The sequence below is a fragment of the Dunckerocampus dactyliophorus genome, chromosome 13 (assembly GCF_027744805.1).
Source record: "Dunckerocampus dactyliophorus isolate RoL2022-P2 chromosome 13, RoL_Ddac_1.1, whole genome shotgun sequence".
NCBI lineage: Eukaryota > Metazoa > Chordata > Actinopteri > Syngnathiformes > Syngnathidae > Dunckerocampus > Dunckerocampus dactyliophorus.
Window position 1 is genome coordinate 21,584,321 of NC_072831.1, and position 20,388 is coordinate 21,604,708.

A 20,388-nucleotide genomic window follows, 5' to 3' on the forward strand; every position below is an offset into this window, starting at 1 on the left:
CAGCCGAGTCGCCTGCCCGCTTTCATCTGCAACATACAGTGGACGCTCGTCCAGCCACTTAGGAGTTGGATCAAGAGCTATGCATTGTAAAAAAAAAAATTAAAAAAAGAAGAAGAAAAAGAGGAGGGATGTTGTAAGATATATTGTGAGAAGACAGCCAGTATAGGATGTACGTTGCTCGGAAAAAGCTCCAAATCAGTGATGCAAAGAAGTGGCAAAGACTGCACTTGCAAAAGAATTACAAATGAGCAGCATACTGGATAAATCACATGTAACGGATATCTCCGAGGCCACAATGTTGGATAACAGCTTGACTCAAACATTTGCCATTCATTTGCTGCACATTTCAGGGTTTCTTAATGACGTGCGGGGCTATTACTGGATTTGGGATGACCACAGGTGCTGAGAGCTCCACAATGCCTTCTGATTTAACAAAACCACCTCCTGTAAATGTTCTTGATTGACCACAGATGGTAGCGTCTGGACAACAACATGACCAACAAGAGCCCTGAGAAATAGCAACACAGGGAAATTTAGCTGAGAGGCAATTAGGTTGGATGCTCAGCAACCAGAAGCTTCTGGAACATTGGTCTCACAATCCAAATAATTCACTACGGACTGAGAAATCCATTCATTCTAACCAGTGTGAGACATTATTTAGTTTAATTGATGTGTGGAGCATTCATAATTTACAATTCATTCACCTTACCAGTGTGGTATACCAAGAAGCTGATGAAACAGCATGATTATTGCACAAGTGTGCCTTCGGTTGGCTACAATATAAGGCCACTCATAAATGTGGAGTAGGGGGGCTGTCAGTATCTGATCTGGTGTGAGCACCATTTGCCTCAAATACCATAAATGCCAATCCCAAGCATCCCAAACATGGTCAATGGGTGACATGTGAGTACGCTGGCCACGCAAGAACTGGGGGGATTTCAGCTTCCTGCAATTGTGTCCAGATCCTTACAACATGGGGCCGTGCATTATGCTGCAACATGACGTGATGGTTGTGAATGAATGGCATAACAGTGGGCCTCAGGGTCTTGTCATTGTATTGCTGTACATTCAAAAAGTCATCAATAACATGCACATGTGTTCCTAGTCCCTAAGATAAACCCACCGCAACACAGGTGCATTTTAGTGAATTATGAACACTCACTAACACAGATTTAGACAGATTCGTGTTTGGGAGAGATGGGCCTTTTGTGTACGTAGAAAAAATTTTATATCTTTGAGTTCAGCTCATGGAAAATTGGAGCAAAAACAAAAGTGTTCTGTTTATGTTTTTGTTGAGTATGGTTGCATTCAAATGAAAGCTTCATGGCAATGTGTGCACCGCCTGCTCTAATGACATTCACACTCATCGGCTTGTTCGCAGACAAGAATGTCCCTTTGATACGTTTCAAAACGAGGCACTAAATAAGCACAGATGATCGGCTCCAGTGTCAATGCTGCTGAGTATATTAGTAACATGTTATTCTATTGAAATCGGATATAGCCAGTTTCCCCTCATACGGTCATATGAGGCAATATCCTCACCGAAGGTCATATAACATCATATTCTCACAGTAGGCGATATAAGACAATATTCCCACAAAAGGACATGCAACCTAAACTAGGTTAAGTCAGGCTTTTTCCATCTTTCCTCCTCAGAAGATGCACATTCATGCTGTGATGCTGTCCCAGAGTTGGAATGCCAAAGAAAACATGGATTAATACATCATCACGGCATATCATTGAGAAAACTAAGTCAGTTGGGGGGATCTTGAGAAGTTTTAAGAGCGCCGACTGGTGATGAATGTGGACGACCGTGCACTCTTATTTGTTATGTATTGTGTAAAACTATGACAGGAACAACATCACATTAGCAGTCAATAAGTATTCTAACTTTTCCTTTATGCATTCCCGCAGAGTATCAACATTTCGGACCAAATATGAGGTGAAAATGGGAAAAAATACAGTCGGGTAGTCTGTCTGTGCAGCATGGGAGCACGCTAGCACATGCACAAACTATGGTGTGTTCAAAGACCATTGAAAAAAAGTGGAACACAATGAAACAAAACAACATAAACGGGATAAAACTGTAGGATTTCTGGTACGGGGCCGCGGCCCGTGGTTGGGGACCCCTGCCCTACAGGACCTGGAAGAGAGGCGGGCAGTAAGTGACGTCGGGGCTTCGGAGTTGAGTTTCAGCGTTGCATGGGTGATGGCCACAAAAGTAGCCCGTGTTTTTATTAGGAATGACTGTGCCTGTTGTGAGATAATTCAAACCTGCAATAAAAGTCTGTTGTTCCGGCTAGCAAGTCTGACCATTGTGTGTCTTGCCGAACATTACAGCAACAGTACTGACACCTAGTGACCCGTCTAAAACACCACATTTCATCAAAGTCTTTGAATGCCTTATATTTGTATTTTAGTTCATTTAGCCTTTTTTTAATGATTGAAACTTCTTAATGTAGGCAAAAAATATGAAATATAGGCATATTTTTTGACTGATAATAGGCTGCATTCAACCACAAAACAGCATGATTTATCAATTAATATATTTTTGGAAAGCTGTGACAGAGTGAACCCGCAAAATTCAAACCGCAATGTGGCGAGGGATGACTGTAGCAGTCAAAAACCGGCAGGCTAACATTACAAGCAGTGCACTACGTAGCTACTTGTCTGTGGGGTTGCAATCAACGGATGATGAGACTCCCTCAAAAAGCTTTCAACTTCCCTTCCGATTGCAATGTCAAGTAATAGTACCTTACAATGTCCATGGCTGGCTAGCTCTTGCAACACAACTCTTTAGCTAGCAAATGAGGTGAGGCTGAATGGAGGCCACCCCCTCCTGCTTTCTACCAAGTAGTGCACTACACATTTCACATCCATTGCTACAAAACCAAGCATCCAACCACTAATTCTAAAGAAAGTAGTTCTTTTTTATGCCCACCCGGACCAGACAGGATAAAAAAATGTGAATTCGTGACCCTCCAGCCATGTATTTTCTATGCCGCTTATCCTCATTAGGGTCGCGGGGGTATGCTGGAGCCGATCCCAGCTGCCTTCGGGCGAGAGGCGGGGTACACCCTGGGTTGTTCGCCAGCCAATCGCAGGGCGCCATTCACACTCACATACCTATGGACAATTTACAGTCTCCAATTAATTAACCTAACATGCATGTTGGAGGAAACCGGAGTACCCGAAGAGAACCCACACACGGGGGGAGAACATGCGAACTCCACACAGAGATGCCCAACGGAGATTCGAACCCCATCTCCGGACTGTGAGGCCAACAAGCCACCGTGCGGCCGTGTGAATTGGTGACATCAGAGCAATTTGATTGATTAGGAAGTACTTTAGAGGGTTTTTTGTTTTTATTTGAATTTCTCTATCCTGGAGGCTAATGAGAAGGTGCGGTTCTGACACAAAATAAGTAATTTGTGTAAAAATATTGTTAAATCCCCCGAGAAAACACTACTGGGCTATGTGATTATAAAAGTACTGCTATTTTACCTCATGCAACTATGCATTTTGGCCATGCTTTGCGTGCGGTCATAATGAAAGATGCAAACTTAAATTAGAGCAAGTGAAATTGGACGTCCAACATATCTAAAGAGGAAACAAGTATTCCCATTCACTTCAATGGAAAGAGACATGACTCACCTCAACTATTAAATGTGACATTCTATCTATTAGTCAGTCTTGCATGTGTGCATTTACATAAACTGTATTGTATACCATTTGAGATGAACTATATATGCAGCTCAACTATAAGATGCACGCTGGCTTCAACTCAGGATAATCAAGAGGCAGGCAGAGCTAACATAATACTGGGACGTTTGGCACAAATCAATGCTGGGCACTGACTGCAGTAAGCAATTATGGACACTTACACTCCGTGGCTAAATGCAATGAGTGGCTCCAGCATCTGCCGCTATGTGCATTCATTACATTTGTCGAGAAGCAAAGTTTGCAGTGCCGCTGTAGAAGCTAAAGCCTGTGTAGATAAGCACACTTGATACCGATGCACTGATTAGTAGAGCTGCTCATCATGAAGAATTGTTTGGAGAGCAAAATGAGCAGCAGCCCTTCAAATCTGGCAACTAGCTCAGGAAGAAAAACACTTAAAAAGCCACTTTAAACCAGCAATACTAATAAACCAATATATTGAAGTTATCACCATGTGATAAGACAACACTCACTATGACCTGATCCAACGGAGTTAGCAGGGGAGCAAAAGAAAACTGCATGATATTTTTTTTTTAAAAACAAGTGAATGAACATCATTTTTCAGACAATGATATCCCTGTTACTCTCAAATGTCCAGTAAATTCGTGTAAATCAAATCCTCTCAAGTTCGCCCCAAGTGACGATGGTTTGAGGATCACAATCAAACACATTTGACAGCGCGTATTAAAATGAGATAACTACAAAATGTGCAGTACAAAACAGCAAGATCCATTCCGGACTTATTCAGACATCAAAACGATTAAAGTTTGACAAAAGTCACTTACTTATTAAAATGACAATGGGCAGAAAAACGCGCTTTTCCACAACGTCCATGGCTCCCGTGTTTGTCAACTCTCTCCTCTGAGAGTCCGTGTTTTTTGGGCGTCTTTAGATCCTCATGTAGCCGTCGATAAGACGCTCACAAGCGGTCCCGAGAGACCGAGGCGGTGCGCCGGTTGGTTGGTTGCTTGTTTGGCCAAGTTGCGCACTGGGCGATGTGAGTGATGCTGATGCTGCTGCAGTGACGTCACCACAAACGTCTCCACCCTCCCGCGTTTGGCGCTCGCCCCCAATGACGTTCTTTTCTTCCCCATTAAGGACTGCATTTCTTTCATGTTCTGTTCCTTGCCTTACTTAATGACCCGGTATACATATTCAAGAGAAACAAACATTGACCATCACACATCAAACGTTAAAAGGAGCTAATCGAATAGTTTTAGGTTCACTAAATACCTTGAAAACTACTACAACCGATGTGTGTTTAATAATAATGATGAATTATAGCCTTCTTAATGATGTAACATATCACACAGACAACAAAAAGCGCATACTATTCATTACAAACATGGAACGTAAACATAAATACAAACATACATTACTCACAAAAAGTTACGGGTATTCAGCTTTTGGGAGAAATTTCAGTATGAAGCTAACATGCACTACATTAGTGAACTTAAATTGAACTTAAATTGACCTTCTGTAAACTTGTGAATGCACATGTCTAAGTGCTGCTCTGTAACAAGGGGCTGAAGGACAAAATGAACAACAGGCGACTAATGACTCAACTAATACATTTTCAAAGAAAGACCACAGCCCGGGGGGACAAAATTTTTCCACCGAGGGCCGCATATTGAAAAATCAAAGGATGTGGGGGCCCAGTTTGATTATTTATTTATATTTTTTTCCTAAAAAGGCTTTCAAAAAGTGTTACCGTCATCCCTCGCCACGTTCCGGTTCAAATTTCGCTCAATCGTGATATTTCAAAATATATTAATTAATAAATTATCGTTTCATGGTTGACTACGGCCGATTATTAGTCAAAAAATGTGCATATTTGACATATTCTTGGCCTAAATTGAGCATTTTCCGGCATAAAAATGGCTAAATGAACAAAAATACAAATAGAAGGCATTCATAAGACGCCTTGAAGATGTGACATGTAGTATTCTAAACTGGCCACCGTGTGTCAGTAATGTTGTGTCAGTAATACGAGACAATAGCCACCACAGGAAGTACTCTGTCCAAAAAAAACCAAATCTCTCAATGCTAAAGAGTGAGGATATATTATGTCTAATTTATGTCCAAGATGTCTTATTTCTTGTTATTGTCGCTACTATATTGGGTATATTGGGAGTGTAAAGGTGACTATAGGGGTGTTATTTCATGTCTACAGGGCTCTCATGATTAAAAAAACATATTTAGAAGGTCGCAAACAGGTTTTCTATGCTGTAACTATGAAAGTATTCCATTTATATATAAGGAATCCTACTGTGATGAAATGTGCTTATCATGGTTGGTGTAAATGGGGTTTTAGTATGTATATTTAAAGACACAGCAGCTGTGTTGTAGTATTAGTCATTAGTAGAATCATTTTAGCTTTTTCTTTTATTGCACCTTTTTGTTGTGTTTTTTTGGGGGCGGAGGGTAATTTAATTTCTAAAGTGTGTCGCATTTCGCCTTTCTGTGGCTCTGCTGATGATACCCTGAACTTCCCTCTGTGAACATCCTGTTTGAACCCTTCCAATGGTGAGGTGCTGTTGACCAATTGGTAGGTGTGGTCTTGATGATGTTAAAATGTGAACAGTATAGGGATGCTTCTATCGATCGGCCACTGATCAATAGGCTACTGTCCGATTTCTCTAAAAAAAAAAAACATGTTGTCGATAGACGCCTTTGAAAGCCGATCAGAAAAAACGATCGGCTTGCGGCGGCAAATCCTACATGTCTGCTGAGTCACGTAGGGTTTCCAACAAAATGACGCATCAGTGATTGACGCCAATCAGTGCCGGCATGTTTGAACACTCCCTTACCAAACCTATTGCAGTTAGACTATTCTTGCATCTTTGTTTACAGCCTTTGCCTAACTGTCACTGGCTGTACTTTGGCGGCAGCTAGATAGAATTATCCGCCTCGCTTTTGGTCTCCAAATCTGCCTTATCTCACAGTGACATTTTGTTTTTAAAACGAACAAGCAACGCGGTTAGTTCGGAGCTCGTTGTTGTCCCATGGGGAAGCCACAAGTGGATATCATGCTCATGGGGCACGTATGCTAACTTTTTAAACTGTCACTGAACAACTTTACCCTCTTGCTGTCATTATAATAATGAATGAATGATAACCTTAAACACATAGTGTGTCCAGCCTTATGAGGGTGTTACTATGACAGGGGTCTCCTATCTCGCCAGCTGATTTGGAGTAGCTCACAAAGAGTCAAAGACTATTTGCTTCAACTCTTAGTAGTTTTTTTTATGATAACTGTTCAATGCCTTTAAATAATGACAAACGACCACAAAATAGCATAACGCCTCGGTTCCCAAAGTGGGGGAACGTGTACCCCCAGGGATACGCCAATTGTCACTGGGGGTATGTGAATAAAAATGGAAATCAATTAGCGCCTCATACTCACTATTACGAGTGTATCTGAACGCCTCATAGCACAGAGCGCACCATCATAGCAAAAAGAAGAAAGGAGACACGGCATGAAGTTCTTCATTGCTCTGTTTGAGTTATCCATCCATCTATTTTCCATGCCGCTTATCCTTGTGTGAGTCATATGAATACGCACCGGTAAGTTTGTTTGATGATTATATGGTGTATTAAGAGTGTTTAAACTTGAAGGTTTCATTTATATTGGTGTTCCAATCCACGCACTGTGCAAACGTGTCAATGTATGTGCGTGTCAGGATGACAGAGCGGAGATTCCCCTCAAAACGAGGTTTTATCGCTGCTTGTATGTATTTTTGTCGTTTGGATACTGCTTTATCGTGTTTGTTCAACTTTCCCTTTCAATTTTGTTGGGCATCTCTGTGTGGAGTTTGCATGTTCTTCCTGTGCGTGGGTTTTCTCCGGGTACTCCGGTTTCCTCCTCCTCCCACATTCCCAAAAACATGCATGTTAGGTTAATTGGTGACTCTGAATTGTCCATAGGTATGAATGTGAGAGTGAATAGTTGTTTGCCTATTTGTGCGATTGGATGGCCTCCAGTCCAGGGTGTACCCCGCCTCTCGCCCGAAGTCGGCTGAGATGGGCTCCAACATGCCCGCGACCATAGTGAGGATAAGCGGCATAGAAGATTGATGGATGGAAATACCGTTTCATCTCCAGTCATCCCTCATTTATAGCAGTTAAATGGTTCCAGACCCGATCGCGATAAACGACGATATAGGATTCAATGTAAATAAATTGAATATTTTCATGGTTAGAGGATAGAAAACCTGTATCTGACTTTCTAAATATAGTTTTTAACATTATTAGAGACGCACAGACATGAAATAACACCCCTATAGTCACTATTACACTCATGTTATTCATTGTTTACACCGGATTGCACAACTATTATGCTACAGGGACTCTAGATGGCCGCTAGCTAGCAAGCTAAGCTAACCAGTAGTTGTGGTAGTTACACAGCCACCTGGAATTAAATTAAATTAAATTTTCTCCTAATTTCAAGTTTGTTCATCCTGAGAAGAGATCAGTCAAACACACTTTTCTGTATTTTCAATTTAAACAAATTGTCTGGAAGGTGTCATAAAGTACAGTGCTGGACCTCTGCCGATCAAGGAAGGAATAGGAAGGTTACGAACTAGGAAGTGCCTACCTTGTCATTCTATTCTTGAGTCCCGCCCATGCAGGGGTGGTACCCTTTCCTAAGTTGATCAGCACGTGACTATGTGTCTGCATCTAACTGGCTCCAGCTTGTGTCAATCGAAGGTGTGGGTGTGTGGTTTGTGTGTTTGGGTGTGTGCAAGCTCGATAGGGTTGCCAGCCGACTTGTCTGTGCAAAATTCAAGTAACAGTGCATCCATTGTTTATTCCTTCAGTGCTTCTGTTGTCCAATTCTAGTCAACTTAACAGACCCCCTGTTGACATGCGTTAAAGGCACGTCACAACATGTGTATGTATGCAAAATAAGTTTATGTGCTTTGCCAATCCCCTTCAGTCACGTGGACCTGCCCCCTCTCAGGTCACCGTCTCTCCGGGGGACAGGTGTATGGTGTAACAGTGTGGAAAACAACTACCGTAACAATCTGTATATGCAGTCTGGTGGTCGGGGCGCAGTAGGGCCGGTCAAATGAAGAACCTCACCCATCGGGAGAAGAGGCTGACCCTCCTCTACAGCCGGGAGTTGCCAGGCCAGGGGAGGGCCCTTGACATCAATGCGGCCCAAGGCACTGTCTTTTCACATGAGGATGAGAGCTGCAATACAGGGTATACAGCAACCACACAGAGCCATCATAGCAGTGACTATACTGTAGAGACGGAGATGGCCCCGCAGGGGACAAGACGTCACCACTTACCAAACACATCCTCAAACCTCTTAGCAAGGGGTTTGGAACTATTCCAGACTCGGTAGCCTTTCGGTTGGAGAGGAACTTGAGTCATCCAGAGCTCTGGTCAAGGAGCCATCTGGGACTGTGTTGTTGTGAATAAAAGTACAGCATAACTCCCCAAACATTTGACAGACTTCTCTTTCAGCAGACCATCTAGCGCAATATGATTTTGCATAGCCATGGCAAAAGTTGCTTGTAATTGACAATGTACCGCATCTAAAGTGCCGAGAGCCAAATTGGTGAGCTTTTGCACACTGTCATGTATGTAATTTATACAATTTATAACATTAACAAAAGTCATAATAAAAGCTCCAGCCTTTATGGGATCAGACAATTTTAATTAATCAGGGACACCGCAAAGAATGCCCACACTGTCACACTGTGCTACCCAACTGTTTATCCAATGAGCGGCAGGATTGTGGTAATATGCTATCCAGTGGGAACGAGTTAACTACTCGTCGGAGCTAAAACACCGTGAGCCTTATTGTACCGCGAACCGAGACAAAATTTTTGGGTACATACTATTCGGGTCTTATGCTAAGCGAGGCTCCACTGTACTACATTGGCCTCTTCGGATCAAATGGCAATGATGTAGTTTCTTACTGTAAAAAGCGTATTTAAAAAAACAACAGATGAAGAAAGTCCTTTACTCAGCTTTGGAGCAAATTCTTACGAGACCTGTGCAGGTGTGAACGATGAGGCTGACAACTTGAACTGACCAAGCCCAAGCGGGGATATTGTTTAAAGATCGTTATCCAGCTCATACGCACTTATCGAGACCATTCTTACAACATTCCTGACTGTGTGGCGGATAAATGCGTGTGTTTCCCATAAGCTCAGTTTCCACTTCAAGATTATCCATCATCTTGCTGACACTGTATATTTGAGGATGTCATGCAATGTTTTATGGGTCGACGCTTGATGACTTCTTGGTAGGATGTAGGCGGTCTATTTTCTGAAGATAATGTTGTTTGCTCTGAAACCTATCCCACTATTCTTAATCAATAGCTAAAGGTAAGGTGATACCCATGATAAAAGATGGAGAACAATGTCTTTGTGAGGATAAAGTACAAAGTTGTTTTGTGTCTTCTAACTCGGTGGTTCTCCTTTATAAATTGTTTTGAATCTGTCGTAATGGAATGCATTTAAAAGCACACTTTGTAGGTACATCAAACAACTGAGAGAGAGGACTCCAGTACGAAAGATCATGATAATAGGCAGGGTTTTCACATGAAAGGTTCACCTCCTGGAGTGAACCTTTAAACTCAAGGTCTGTATGCAGTTAAGACATCGGGTGTCCGTTGTCCCTGCTTCTATGTAATTGGTGAACGGTTGCTCTGAAGTCTGGTGATGCACGCTCGCACAGGGAGGAAAACAGAACGTGACATTTGTACTGTGACCTCGATGAACTCCACTCTCCCGCTGTTTGTTGCTGCTCGTCTGTATTGTGTCACATACAGCGAAACACGTAAATGAAATGATTTAAGGCTATGTCCACACAAACATATTTCTGAAAAACACACATTCATCAGCTGTCAGGCCCGTAAGTTGATAACTTCATGTTCTGTTGTTAAATAAGGTTTAAAAACATGAGCTAATTACACGTCCACATGCAAACGCTGATGTTTTTAAGGACGAAAATTTGTATGTGGACGAGAGGCCAAAAATATGCTTTTTTAAAATATAATATAACCTTAATCTCTTACTTTACAGAATAACTCAGTGGTCAGAATGTGTTACAGTGAAGGCGTCCTGTCCTTTATTAGGGTGTACTCAACACCAGGCCATTGGAACCTTGGGCCCACTCCTAAAGTCTGTCCTGTTTTGCGCAACGTAGCACCGTCATACAATGCCTGTAATGCGATCACTCCTTGCCAGTTCTTAATGATAACAGATGCATTTCATAAAATAAATTAATATGAATACAGTCATCCCGGTTTATCAAAAATGAATACATTAAGAAATCATGCTGTTATGTGGTTGAACACTGTCTATTAATGCCAAAAATATACATATTTAAGCAACTTTCATGTCGTTTTTGCCTAAAATGGGCATTTTCAAGCATAAAAATGGATGAATGAACTATAATACAAATACAAGGCGCATTAAGAAGACCCATTCAAATTGTGAATGTAGTATTATACACTGGTCACTAGGTGTCATTAATGTTACTTAAGTGTATGGTGAGACAAGCACCAGACTTGATCAACAGGCTTTTATTGCAGGTTTGAATGATCTCAGGCACAATAATAACAACAATCATAATAACACGCAGGCTACTGTTGCGGCCGTAACCCATGCCCAGCTAAAACTCACTTCTGAACCCCCAACGTCACTTCCTGTCCTCCACACATCTGTAACACATTTACTGCGACACACATTTATTTAAGTCTTAAATGGCTTATTTTCTCTGATTATATTTGCTATGTTGGGTAATACAGTGTACAGGTGACTATATGGGTGTTCTTTTGCACGTCTCAAGGGATCTTATGTTAAAAAAACATATTTGGAAGTTTGTAAACAGGTTTTCTATGCTCTTAACTGCGGAAATTCACTTATGTTCGGGTCTGGAACCAATTAACAGCGATAACGAGGGATTACCGTACTCAAAATAATTCACTGCACAACATTTGAGTAGTTTAATTAATGCAATCACTATTCCCTCTCCTAAATGATAATCACCACCTTGCACAATAGAAATAAACAAAACTTGAAACAATGAAAATGAAACTTGAAATAACTGATGTGACGTGTACTTGGACCTCACTCTGACAATAATACAGCATACCATGTCGACCATGCAACGGTACAGCTGGAGAGCACTGTGTTGTTGAGTGGGGTGTTGCTCGGTAGACATGCAGAAATTCCCTTGTGAACTTGTTCCATGGCTTCCCTTCTAGTGTGGCTGTCTATAAGTCTTTCAAGCTCCGATTGAAACGTTCAATCTCTCCATTTGCTCTTGGTTAGTATACAGATGATTTTGTTTCCAGTTCACGTGACAGGAAATGAGAGTGTTGTTTGAAAGCAGCTCCTTGGGGTCTCCTTCTCTGCTGGAGACTGCAGATAGAAATTGAAGAACAGTCCTTGCGGTGACATATGGGATAAAAGTTAGTGCCGGCCATGTGCTGTGGTAATGAATAAGTGTTATTGTAGAATGACTGTCAAAGGGCCCAACCACATCTTTAGCTAGTTTTTCCCACGTCTCTTTGGGGTATGGTTCAGGTTGTAGTGGAGTGTTGTGAGCGACTGCCGACTTGTCATGTGCCTGGCTTGACTGGCTGGCAGGATCTGATGGCTGCCTCAACCTGAGCGTCCATGCCTGGGCACCAATATGCCCCTCTGAGTTGTTGCTTTGTCCTCATAATTCCTGGGTGTGTGTCATGTGCCAAGGAACTCAGTTTTGGTTGAAGAATTTCTGGCACCAAGAGTCTATACGTGCCACATACCACTAGGCCGTCTTGTCGTGAGAGCCCATGTTGAAGTCTGAAGAACTTGGCAACAGACATGGCCATTTAGAAGTAAGCAGTTCATGTAGTTTCGTCTGTACAGGACATGATGCACATGCAGCTTTAAAGTTATCACCAGTGATAGCAGTAAGGGCTGAAGTAAGTGCCACCTCAGTGTCATCTTTCAAGCTTGGTTCTGAGCTTGGCAGTGGTAGTCGAGACAAGCAGTCTGCAGTTCTCTCAACCTGGCTTGTACTAGATATCGTAGTTGAATGACAACAGTCTGGATGACTACCTGGCTATAAACCTGCTTGACATTGGCCTTTTGAAGCAAGAAGTGTGGTGAGAGGGCTGTGATCAGTGCGCAGCATGAAACCTCCCACACAAGTAAGTTCTCCAACTTTCTGTCACCCACACACACCACAGCGCCTCCTTTTCGACAGTAGAGTATTTTCTCTCGGCCTGAGTGATGCAAAAGCAACAGTTCTTTCAGAGACAGTCCATAATCAGAAGCATCCATAGTGACAACAGTGGGTAATTCCAGATTGAAGAGTAGTGCAGGGCTGGTCACTCTGAGTCTCGAAGCTCTTTTGCGCCTCTGGCATCCATGTGAGTGTGTCTGCTCCACGCGGAAGTGTTCTTAGGGGCTCAACAACAGCAGAATAGTCTGGTATGAATTTGGGGTACCATGACGTGAGCCCTAGGAATGACCTTAATTTGGGCAGGTCTGTAGGTGGCGGTGCTTGAGATACAGCTCTGACACCCCTTTTTCTGACACTGTTTGTCCATGGAAAGAAAGTTCCTTTTGTCTGAAGATGCATTTGGAGTGATTTAGCTGGAGTCCAGCTTCCTGTATACGCTGAAGCACAGCTGTCAGTCATTTGTCGTGTTCATTTGTTCCACCTGAGATGATGATAGCTTAGTGACAAGTGACTCTGGTATTATGGACACTGCCGACCCTGTGTCTAGCATTAGGTCAATGTCGTGCACTTCCGACCCTGCGGTGCTGACTGTAACTGTACACATCATGCTATCAGAGCAACTGGTCTTCACATTCAGAATAGTAACTTCAGGGACAGCTACGATCTCACTCATGTGTTTGCTTCCCCTACAGACTTCAGCAAAATGTCCATTCTTTTTGCAGGAATTGAAAAGTGCTTCTTTTGCAGGATATCCATAGAATATACCAGTGTGTTGAGTCAAACCACATCTGAAACATGTCTTGCTTTGTGTTGTCTGTGGTGGTGAGTGCAGTTTCTGCGGTCCTCTCTTCAACCTCCCGTGTTTTTGATCCCGGTAAACGAAGTGAACATTGCTGTCTGGTGGTCCCTTGCACGTGGCTTTGGCCTCCGACACAGCAGTTTCAATTTGGCACTCTAGTGACAAAGTCTTGGCAAGAGTGAGTATTTCCAGCTGCAAACGCTCTCTGATGCGTGCTGAATTCATCTTTTCAGCGACTTGATCCCTTGTTATCTCCTCTTCCGTATTTCCAAACTGACACGTCGTAACTTGCTCTTTCAATGCAGCAATAAACTGGTCTGTGCTCTCACCCGGACGTTGGCTCCGTTGTCTGAAGCGGTAGCGCTCGGTGACCACGTTTCGCTTTCGCCGTGAAAAAGTCAGTGAGGGCCTCCAGTGTCGTTTCGTACTTATCATCAGCGACCCTCAACGTGTAAAGTCTCTGAACTTCTGCACCCACGCAGAGGATGAGCAGTGCGCGCTTTGGTGCATCGAACATTTCGTGTCGGACATTGCTAGTAAATAGTTTTCAAAAGTTCAAAGTCATATCGAAATTTTATCAGAAGTGAAAAAGTTGCATTGGGACACCCCTACCTCCTTATCTACCATTCTACCCATAAACAACCTAACAAACCAAATTTTTAACCATCCAATGTTCCTGCCTCTCTGATTCCTACCAGTAGTGTGCCATCATGGCCAGCAAAGCCTTCACTGTTGGCCTCAATACGATCAGAAGCACCGACCTACATTTACAACTTCAATTCGAGTAGTCGCTTTCTAGATGTCAACATTTTTCCGTACTGTGATAGGTTGATCAGTGCAAAACAAAGCCAAGTTGGGCAAGCTGAATAATCTGTAGCGATTTGCACACAATAACTCCCACAATGGCCGACGGAGGAGGAGTCTGACTTGGAGTCTGACTTGGTGTCAGACAGTCATCAATTTCCAGAAAAGCTAGACATCTTAAGGAGAGGTCGGCCAACCCTGTAGCTAGCTTGTCTCAGCCCGGGAAAGTGTTTGTTCACTGCTTCCAGACCAGTGCTTAAAATTGATTGATTGATGATTCTGAACTGCTCCAGGTGGTGTTGTAATGTAGAGGTTTGGAGCTGTCTGATGCTTGTTACATATGGCCAAGTACCAAAATTTCAAGCAGCTTCCACCGGTGATTGCCAGTGGATGTTACGTAATGCTTAAAGTGACTAGCAGAAATGTAACCCAGGAGTATGGGCAACAATGTATTCGAAGATAAAGTGTTTACTGGGTTTTGTGCTTTTATCATATTGATATTCATTCCCTTCCTTTCCGATCCTTCACATCGAGAGGAGCCAGTTGAGGTGGCTCAGGCTTCTAGTCCGGATGCCTCCCGGACGACTCCCTGGTGAGGTGTTCCGGGCATGCCCGGATGGGAGAAGGCCCCGGGACAGACCTATAGGACTCGCTGGAGGGATTATGTCTCACAGCTGGCCTGGGAACTCCTTGGTGTCCTCCCAGTGGAACTGGAAGAGGTGGCCGTAGAGCGGGAAGTCTGGACTTCCCAACTGAGTCTGCTGCCCCCGCGACCCAGACCCAGATAAGCGAAAGAAAATGGATGGATGGATGTTCATTCCCGATACCCGAAATGCAGTTCTGTACGTTATTGTTTGTATAATTTTGACGTGATAGTGGTGGTATTAAGAGGTGGATTAAGTCGGTTAAGTCCCCACTGAAGTCCCAAGTACCAAATCCAATGGCCACCACTGATTCCTACCTACCTAGCTACCTACCTACCGAGCTACCTACCTACCTACCCGAGCCTGCCTGCCTCCCAACTAACCTGCCAAAGAACCAACTGCTAAGACAGGAGGCCAAAAACAGGGTGTCTAAGAATAACAATGTTTTTTTACAAGTCACCATAAATGCAGCTCAAGCTGATTTAATAGGCTTCTGGAGGGTTTACGTTCAGAGGTGTTTCTTGGCGCTCTCGTCTTAAACCTCCCCATATTTTCTTTTTCTCTGGAATGGAGTGTCTTATACCTCTTTGTGCAACACAGATGACCTGGTGGCTTCCAACTAACTAACTAATTGATGAGGTATGACATTATATTACATTACTTTCCCACTGCATGGAGTCAGCCATGGCATGTCCGATATGACAGTGAAAAAAAAGTCTCCCATTCCGTGTGAAAGTGGCACGTTTTTGGTGTCTTACTTTGTCCTTCTTCCCCAATCTGTTTGAAACACTTTGTTAAGTTTCGAATAAGTAGATTTCAGAAGCTAACAGTTAGCTCGGTAGCTTGCTATGCTAACCATGGCCATTGTATGTTCCTGTAGAGATCCCGTAGCCTGTGCAGTGTGGTGTCAACAAAGACTGTAGGGGACTGTGACTGTAGGGGTGTTATTTCATGTCTACAGGGCCTTAATAGAGGTCAAATCGTATTTAACAAAGAAAACATTTGCTTCCTTGTCCCGCATCGAGACAATTTCAAGGTTCTCCTGCAACTTAGTGCAGTAAGTCCTTCAATTCTCCACTGAAGCAAGTTTGAATCTTAAATAGGAGGAGATCCCCCAGGACACCATCCGTAGTCTCATTAGGAGCATGCCCCGACGTTGTCAGGCATGCGTACAAGCACGTGGGGGCCACACAAACTACTGAGAATCATTTTGAGTTTCTACAATGACATTTGAGCAAAATGGACCAGTGTGCTGCATCATTTTTTCACTTTCATTTTTGGGGTGTCTTTGATTTCCCCCCTCTATAGGGTGATCATTTTCATTTCTATCAAATTATGTGGCATCATTTTGTTACTAATACATCACCCACTTATTATCAGGAAAGATATTCAAGATCATTTTCCCCCCCAGTTTAGATCTGATGTGTTTTCCAAGTGTTCCTCTAATTTTTTTGAGCAGTGTAGTTAGTCTCTCCCTGTTCCCCTAATACTTGCTTGACTGAGTCTACCATCTCGCAGGACCATCCCGAATTTAATCATGCAATTCGATTAGAAGAACCCTTTTACTTTGAACGGCTTGCAGAATTAAGGCATTGTTTCAGTGTCTTATCACGTGAAGGGTGTCCTATATTGAAAGGAGGCTTGTTTGTTGGCAGCAGGCTGGATTTCAAGGCTTTTCAAAAGCAAAAGCATGTGACATTGCTTTATTATTATGTTTATTGTGACGATTAAAAATGTACGTAAGTTGTTGCATTGAGAACAAACAGGGTGCAGTGGTACAGGTTATCTACTTTTCCAAGAACTTTTCACGTGAAACAGCCCTTACATCAACTGCATGTACTTCTGGATTAGATACTTTGCAAGCAGGAAATGAAATCCAGTAAGATTTTCCTGTCTGCCAAGCTCCTTTGCACTGTCAAAGCTTCCAGCAGCGAAAGGCGTTTTTACATCTTTGGGATTTTTTGTGGAAATGACATCACATTTGCATAGTGAGTTTGATGCCAATCTCATATACCTGTCTTCAGGCTTAAATGATTATAATCCAAATCAACTGAAAAATGTGATCTTTTTTGGCTTAAATCTGACTCCTGGCCGAACCTGCTCAGACAAATAATCAGATCTATGTGCTCTTAACTGTTAAGAGGAGAGGAATGTCAAATAGAGCCTCTTTTTCTTTTTGGACGGATGAAATAACATGTGTTTTTCATAAATTGACACACACATTTACTACAGAGATGAGGGATAATATTGCTAAACATGAGGCAGCTCTGTCTTTCACGTGCATTAGATTAGACTTGACGGGTAAAGTTGTTTCCTGTTGCAAAAAACAACTTTATCACTTCATGACGTCTGACAACACTCTCTACTCAGCTTGGATGTTTAATTGCAAAGTTAACCAACGGAAAAATGTAATACAACAATGCATTCAAAACAGTGTTGTCTGGATGCACCATTATGTGGCAGTTTGTGGATTGCATTTCACATAGGAACCCATCAAATTGCTTCCAGGCTGTGTGTGAGTCGATACAGTAAATCACCCATACTGTAGAGACAATACTCCCTCACGGTTAACTGATTCCAGACCCGACTTCCGCAGAATAGGATTTCTTATTTATTTATAAATTCATTATTTTCCAAATACTTTCTATTTTCAAGACCTGTTTACGACCTTCTAAATACGATGTTTTACATTATCATGCCCTATAGACATGAAATAACACCCCAACAGTCGCCTTTACACTCTAATTACCCAATATGGTAGATGGAATCTGAGAAAATATGCCATTTAAGACATAAATAAAAGTGATACATGTTGGTGTCAATGGTTCAGAGTTGAGTTTTACCTTGGTGTGGATTATGGCCGCAACAGTGGCCTGCGTTATTATGATTACGATTATTATGTTATTGTTATTTTGCCTGTTGTGAGATAAGTCAAACATGCAATAAAAAGCCTGTTGTTCCGGTGACCAAGTCTGGCGCTTGCCTCACCGAACATCAAAGTAACATTCCTGACACAGAGCATGTTTACGTGATGATCATAGCCATGTCATAGCTGACCATTCACAGTTTGAATGTGTCGTCTTAAGGAAAACTGCACTTTTTGGGAATTTTGACCATCATCCACAATCCTTATGTGAGGCTAGAACACACGTCTTTCTCTTTTCTGTGCATTATAAAGATATAAAAACAGCTAAAGAGAGACAGCTAAGAATGCATGTAATGGGATGCAACAATTCCGCCTATAAAGCCTTCTGAAAAAACCTCCAAAAATCGCCAACAAGGCTCCATGTACATAATGTACGGCGACATTGTTATTATTAGTGCTATTATTAGTGCATTGTTTGCCTATTTTATTGGCGGAGTGACGCCTCGCCACAGCACACTGGCGAGCTACTAGCCGGCTAGCAACTAGCTTCACCACACACTCACAAGACGTAAGGCCGCTACCAAAAGGTAACGTTACATATTGGAGCTGCGGCCACTGCTGCTGTGTTTTTGTTTTTGAGTTTGGAAAAGTTCACGCTAGATGTAGCGTTCGGTTCTATGTTGCTCTGTGAAATCAATGCGCCCAGGAAGGAAGTTCCACGAATGCTTAAAACGACCAAAGTACGGCAAAATGCTGTAAGTATTAAATGTTATCATGAATGTGCCTGTTACTACATGGTTATATAAATAAGAAAGATATAAAATAATAAAGTAAAGTTTTTGGAGATGTTTTAATAGCAATCTCCCTGGGCGGAATAGGTGTGTCCCCTTACGTGCATTGATGAGCTGCCTCTTTTTTTAATCTGTTTTTATATCTTTAGAACGCACAGAAAAGAGAAAGACGTGTTCATGTCTCATATAAGGATTGTGGATGATTTAAAAAAAAGCGCAGTTTTCCTTTAAAGCTTTGTATTTGTATGAGTTCATTAAGGCATTTTTATGCTTGAAAAAGCTTAATTTTGGCGAAAACTACTTAAAATGTACTTAAATATGCATATTTGTGAACTAACAATAGGTCGTATGGAACCACAAAACAGCAAGATTAATGAATTAATTTATTTTTGAAATGCCGCGGTAGAGTGAACATTGGAACCACAATGCGTTGAGGCATTACTGTAGCAAAAGGCGGCCTTCATGAAGCATCAGCATGGAAGTAACCTCATAAACATTAGATGCTGAGAAGAATTCCACACTCCACATGGTGGACGTTTCTGAACAGCCACAGAATTTCCAACCATCAAGCTGTTTCAAGCAGTGTTAAACCCACGGGTTATTTTGCATTCAGTAAAACAGCAACAGACACGCACAACTGCGCTCCCCCCACTTAGTGTACAGGGACACCAGATTGGACTGAAAGTAAGCACTTTATTTGTACAGCTCCGCTTTCAGTTTCTGCTCTTTTTCTTCAATATTGGCACAAACACCATCATTCACACATAGGAAAATTTTACAATTTGAGGGGCTTTGACCGTGACTCATAGCTCGTAGGTTCAAACAGCACCTTTGACTACACGCTACATTTTGAATATGTTTTCAAAATAGATTTGTGCATCCTTCAGTCAACTGTAATATATTGCCTAATGTATGCATAAAAATCTAATATGTCACGATATTGACAAATGGAGGCGTCAGAATGTGCAGCAGTCAGCTGATGGTTTTGAGCCCGGTTGTGGAAAAATGCTGAAACTGAAAGTGTGGAAAAATATAGTTTATTGTTGGACACATGGGACTTAGCCCAAGTGTCCTCACAGTCTGCAGCCACCTACACACACAAAATCTGTAAAACAAACTGTAATGCCTGTGCTTGTGATTAAGGAAGTCGGAGTCACCAATGCAGTTCTGCTCATAATTTTCATGGACAGAATTTGTAGGCACGGCCAAGGCGTCGAGGGACTCCGGTTTGGGGGCCTTAGGATCTCGTCTCTGGTCTTTGCAGACCATGTGGTTCAAGTATCTTGGGGTCTTGTTCACAAGTGACGGAAAGTTGGAGAGTGAGGTCGACAGGTGGATCGGTGCAGCACTGCAGTTGCTGTACCGGACCGTCGTGGTGAAGAGAGAGCTGAGCAGGAAGGCAAAGCTCTCAATTTTCCAACTGATCTACAGTATGTTCCCACCCTCACCTATGGTCATGAGCTTTGGGTCGTGACTGAAGGAACGAGATGGCTGATACAAGCGGCTGAAATGGGTTTCCTCCGTAGGTTGGCTGGACTCATCCTAAGAGATAGTGTGTGGAGCTCA

General features: G+C 42.5%; 1 protein-coding gene across 7 annotated transcripts in view; it reads right to left on the reverse strand.

Moving 5' to 3' along the window:
- The window catches only part of ltk (leukocyte receptor tyrosine kinase), a 118,558-nt gene that overhangs the window by 83,399 nt on the left and 14,771 nt on the right, over window positions 1-20,388 (reverse strand). For 3 of the 7 annotated variants that reach the window (XR_008573372.1, XR_008573371.1, XM_054795929.1), the window contains exon 1: window positions 4,506-4,694. The exons of the other annotated variants lie outside the window; for them this stretch is intronic. Coding sequence is in view for 1 of the 3 variants with exons in the window: in XM_054795929.1 (XP_054651904.1) it covers window positions 4,506-4,554 (49 nt within the window). In the remaining 2 variants the exon portion in view is untranslated. Of the gene's footprint in view, window positions 1-4,505; window positions 4,695-20,388 lie in introns of those variants that run through there. 7 annotated transcript variants of the gene reach the window in all.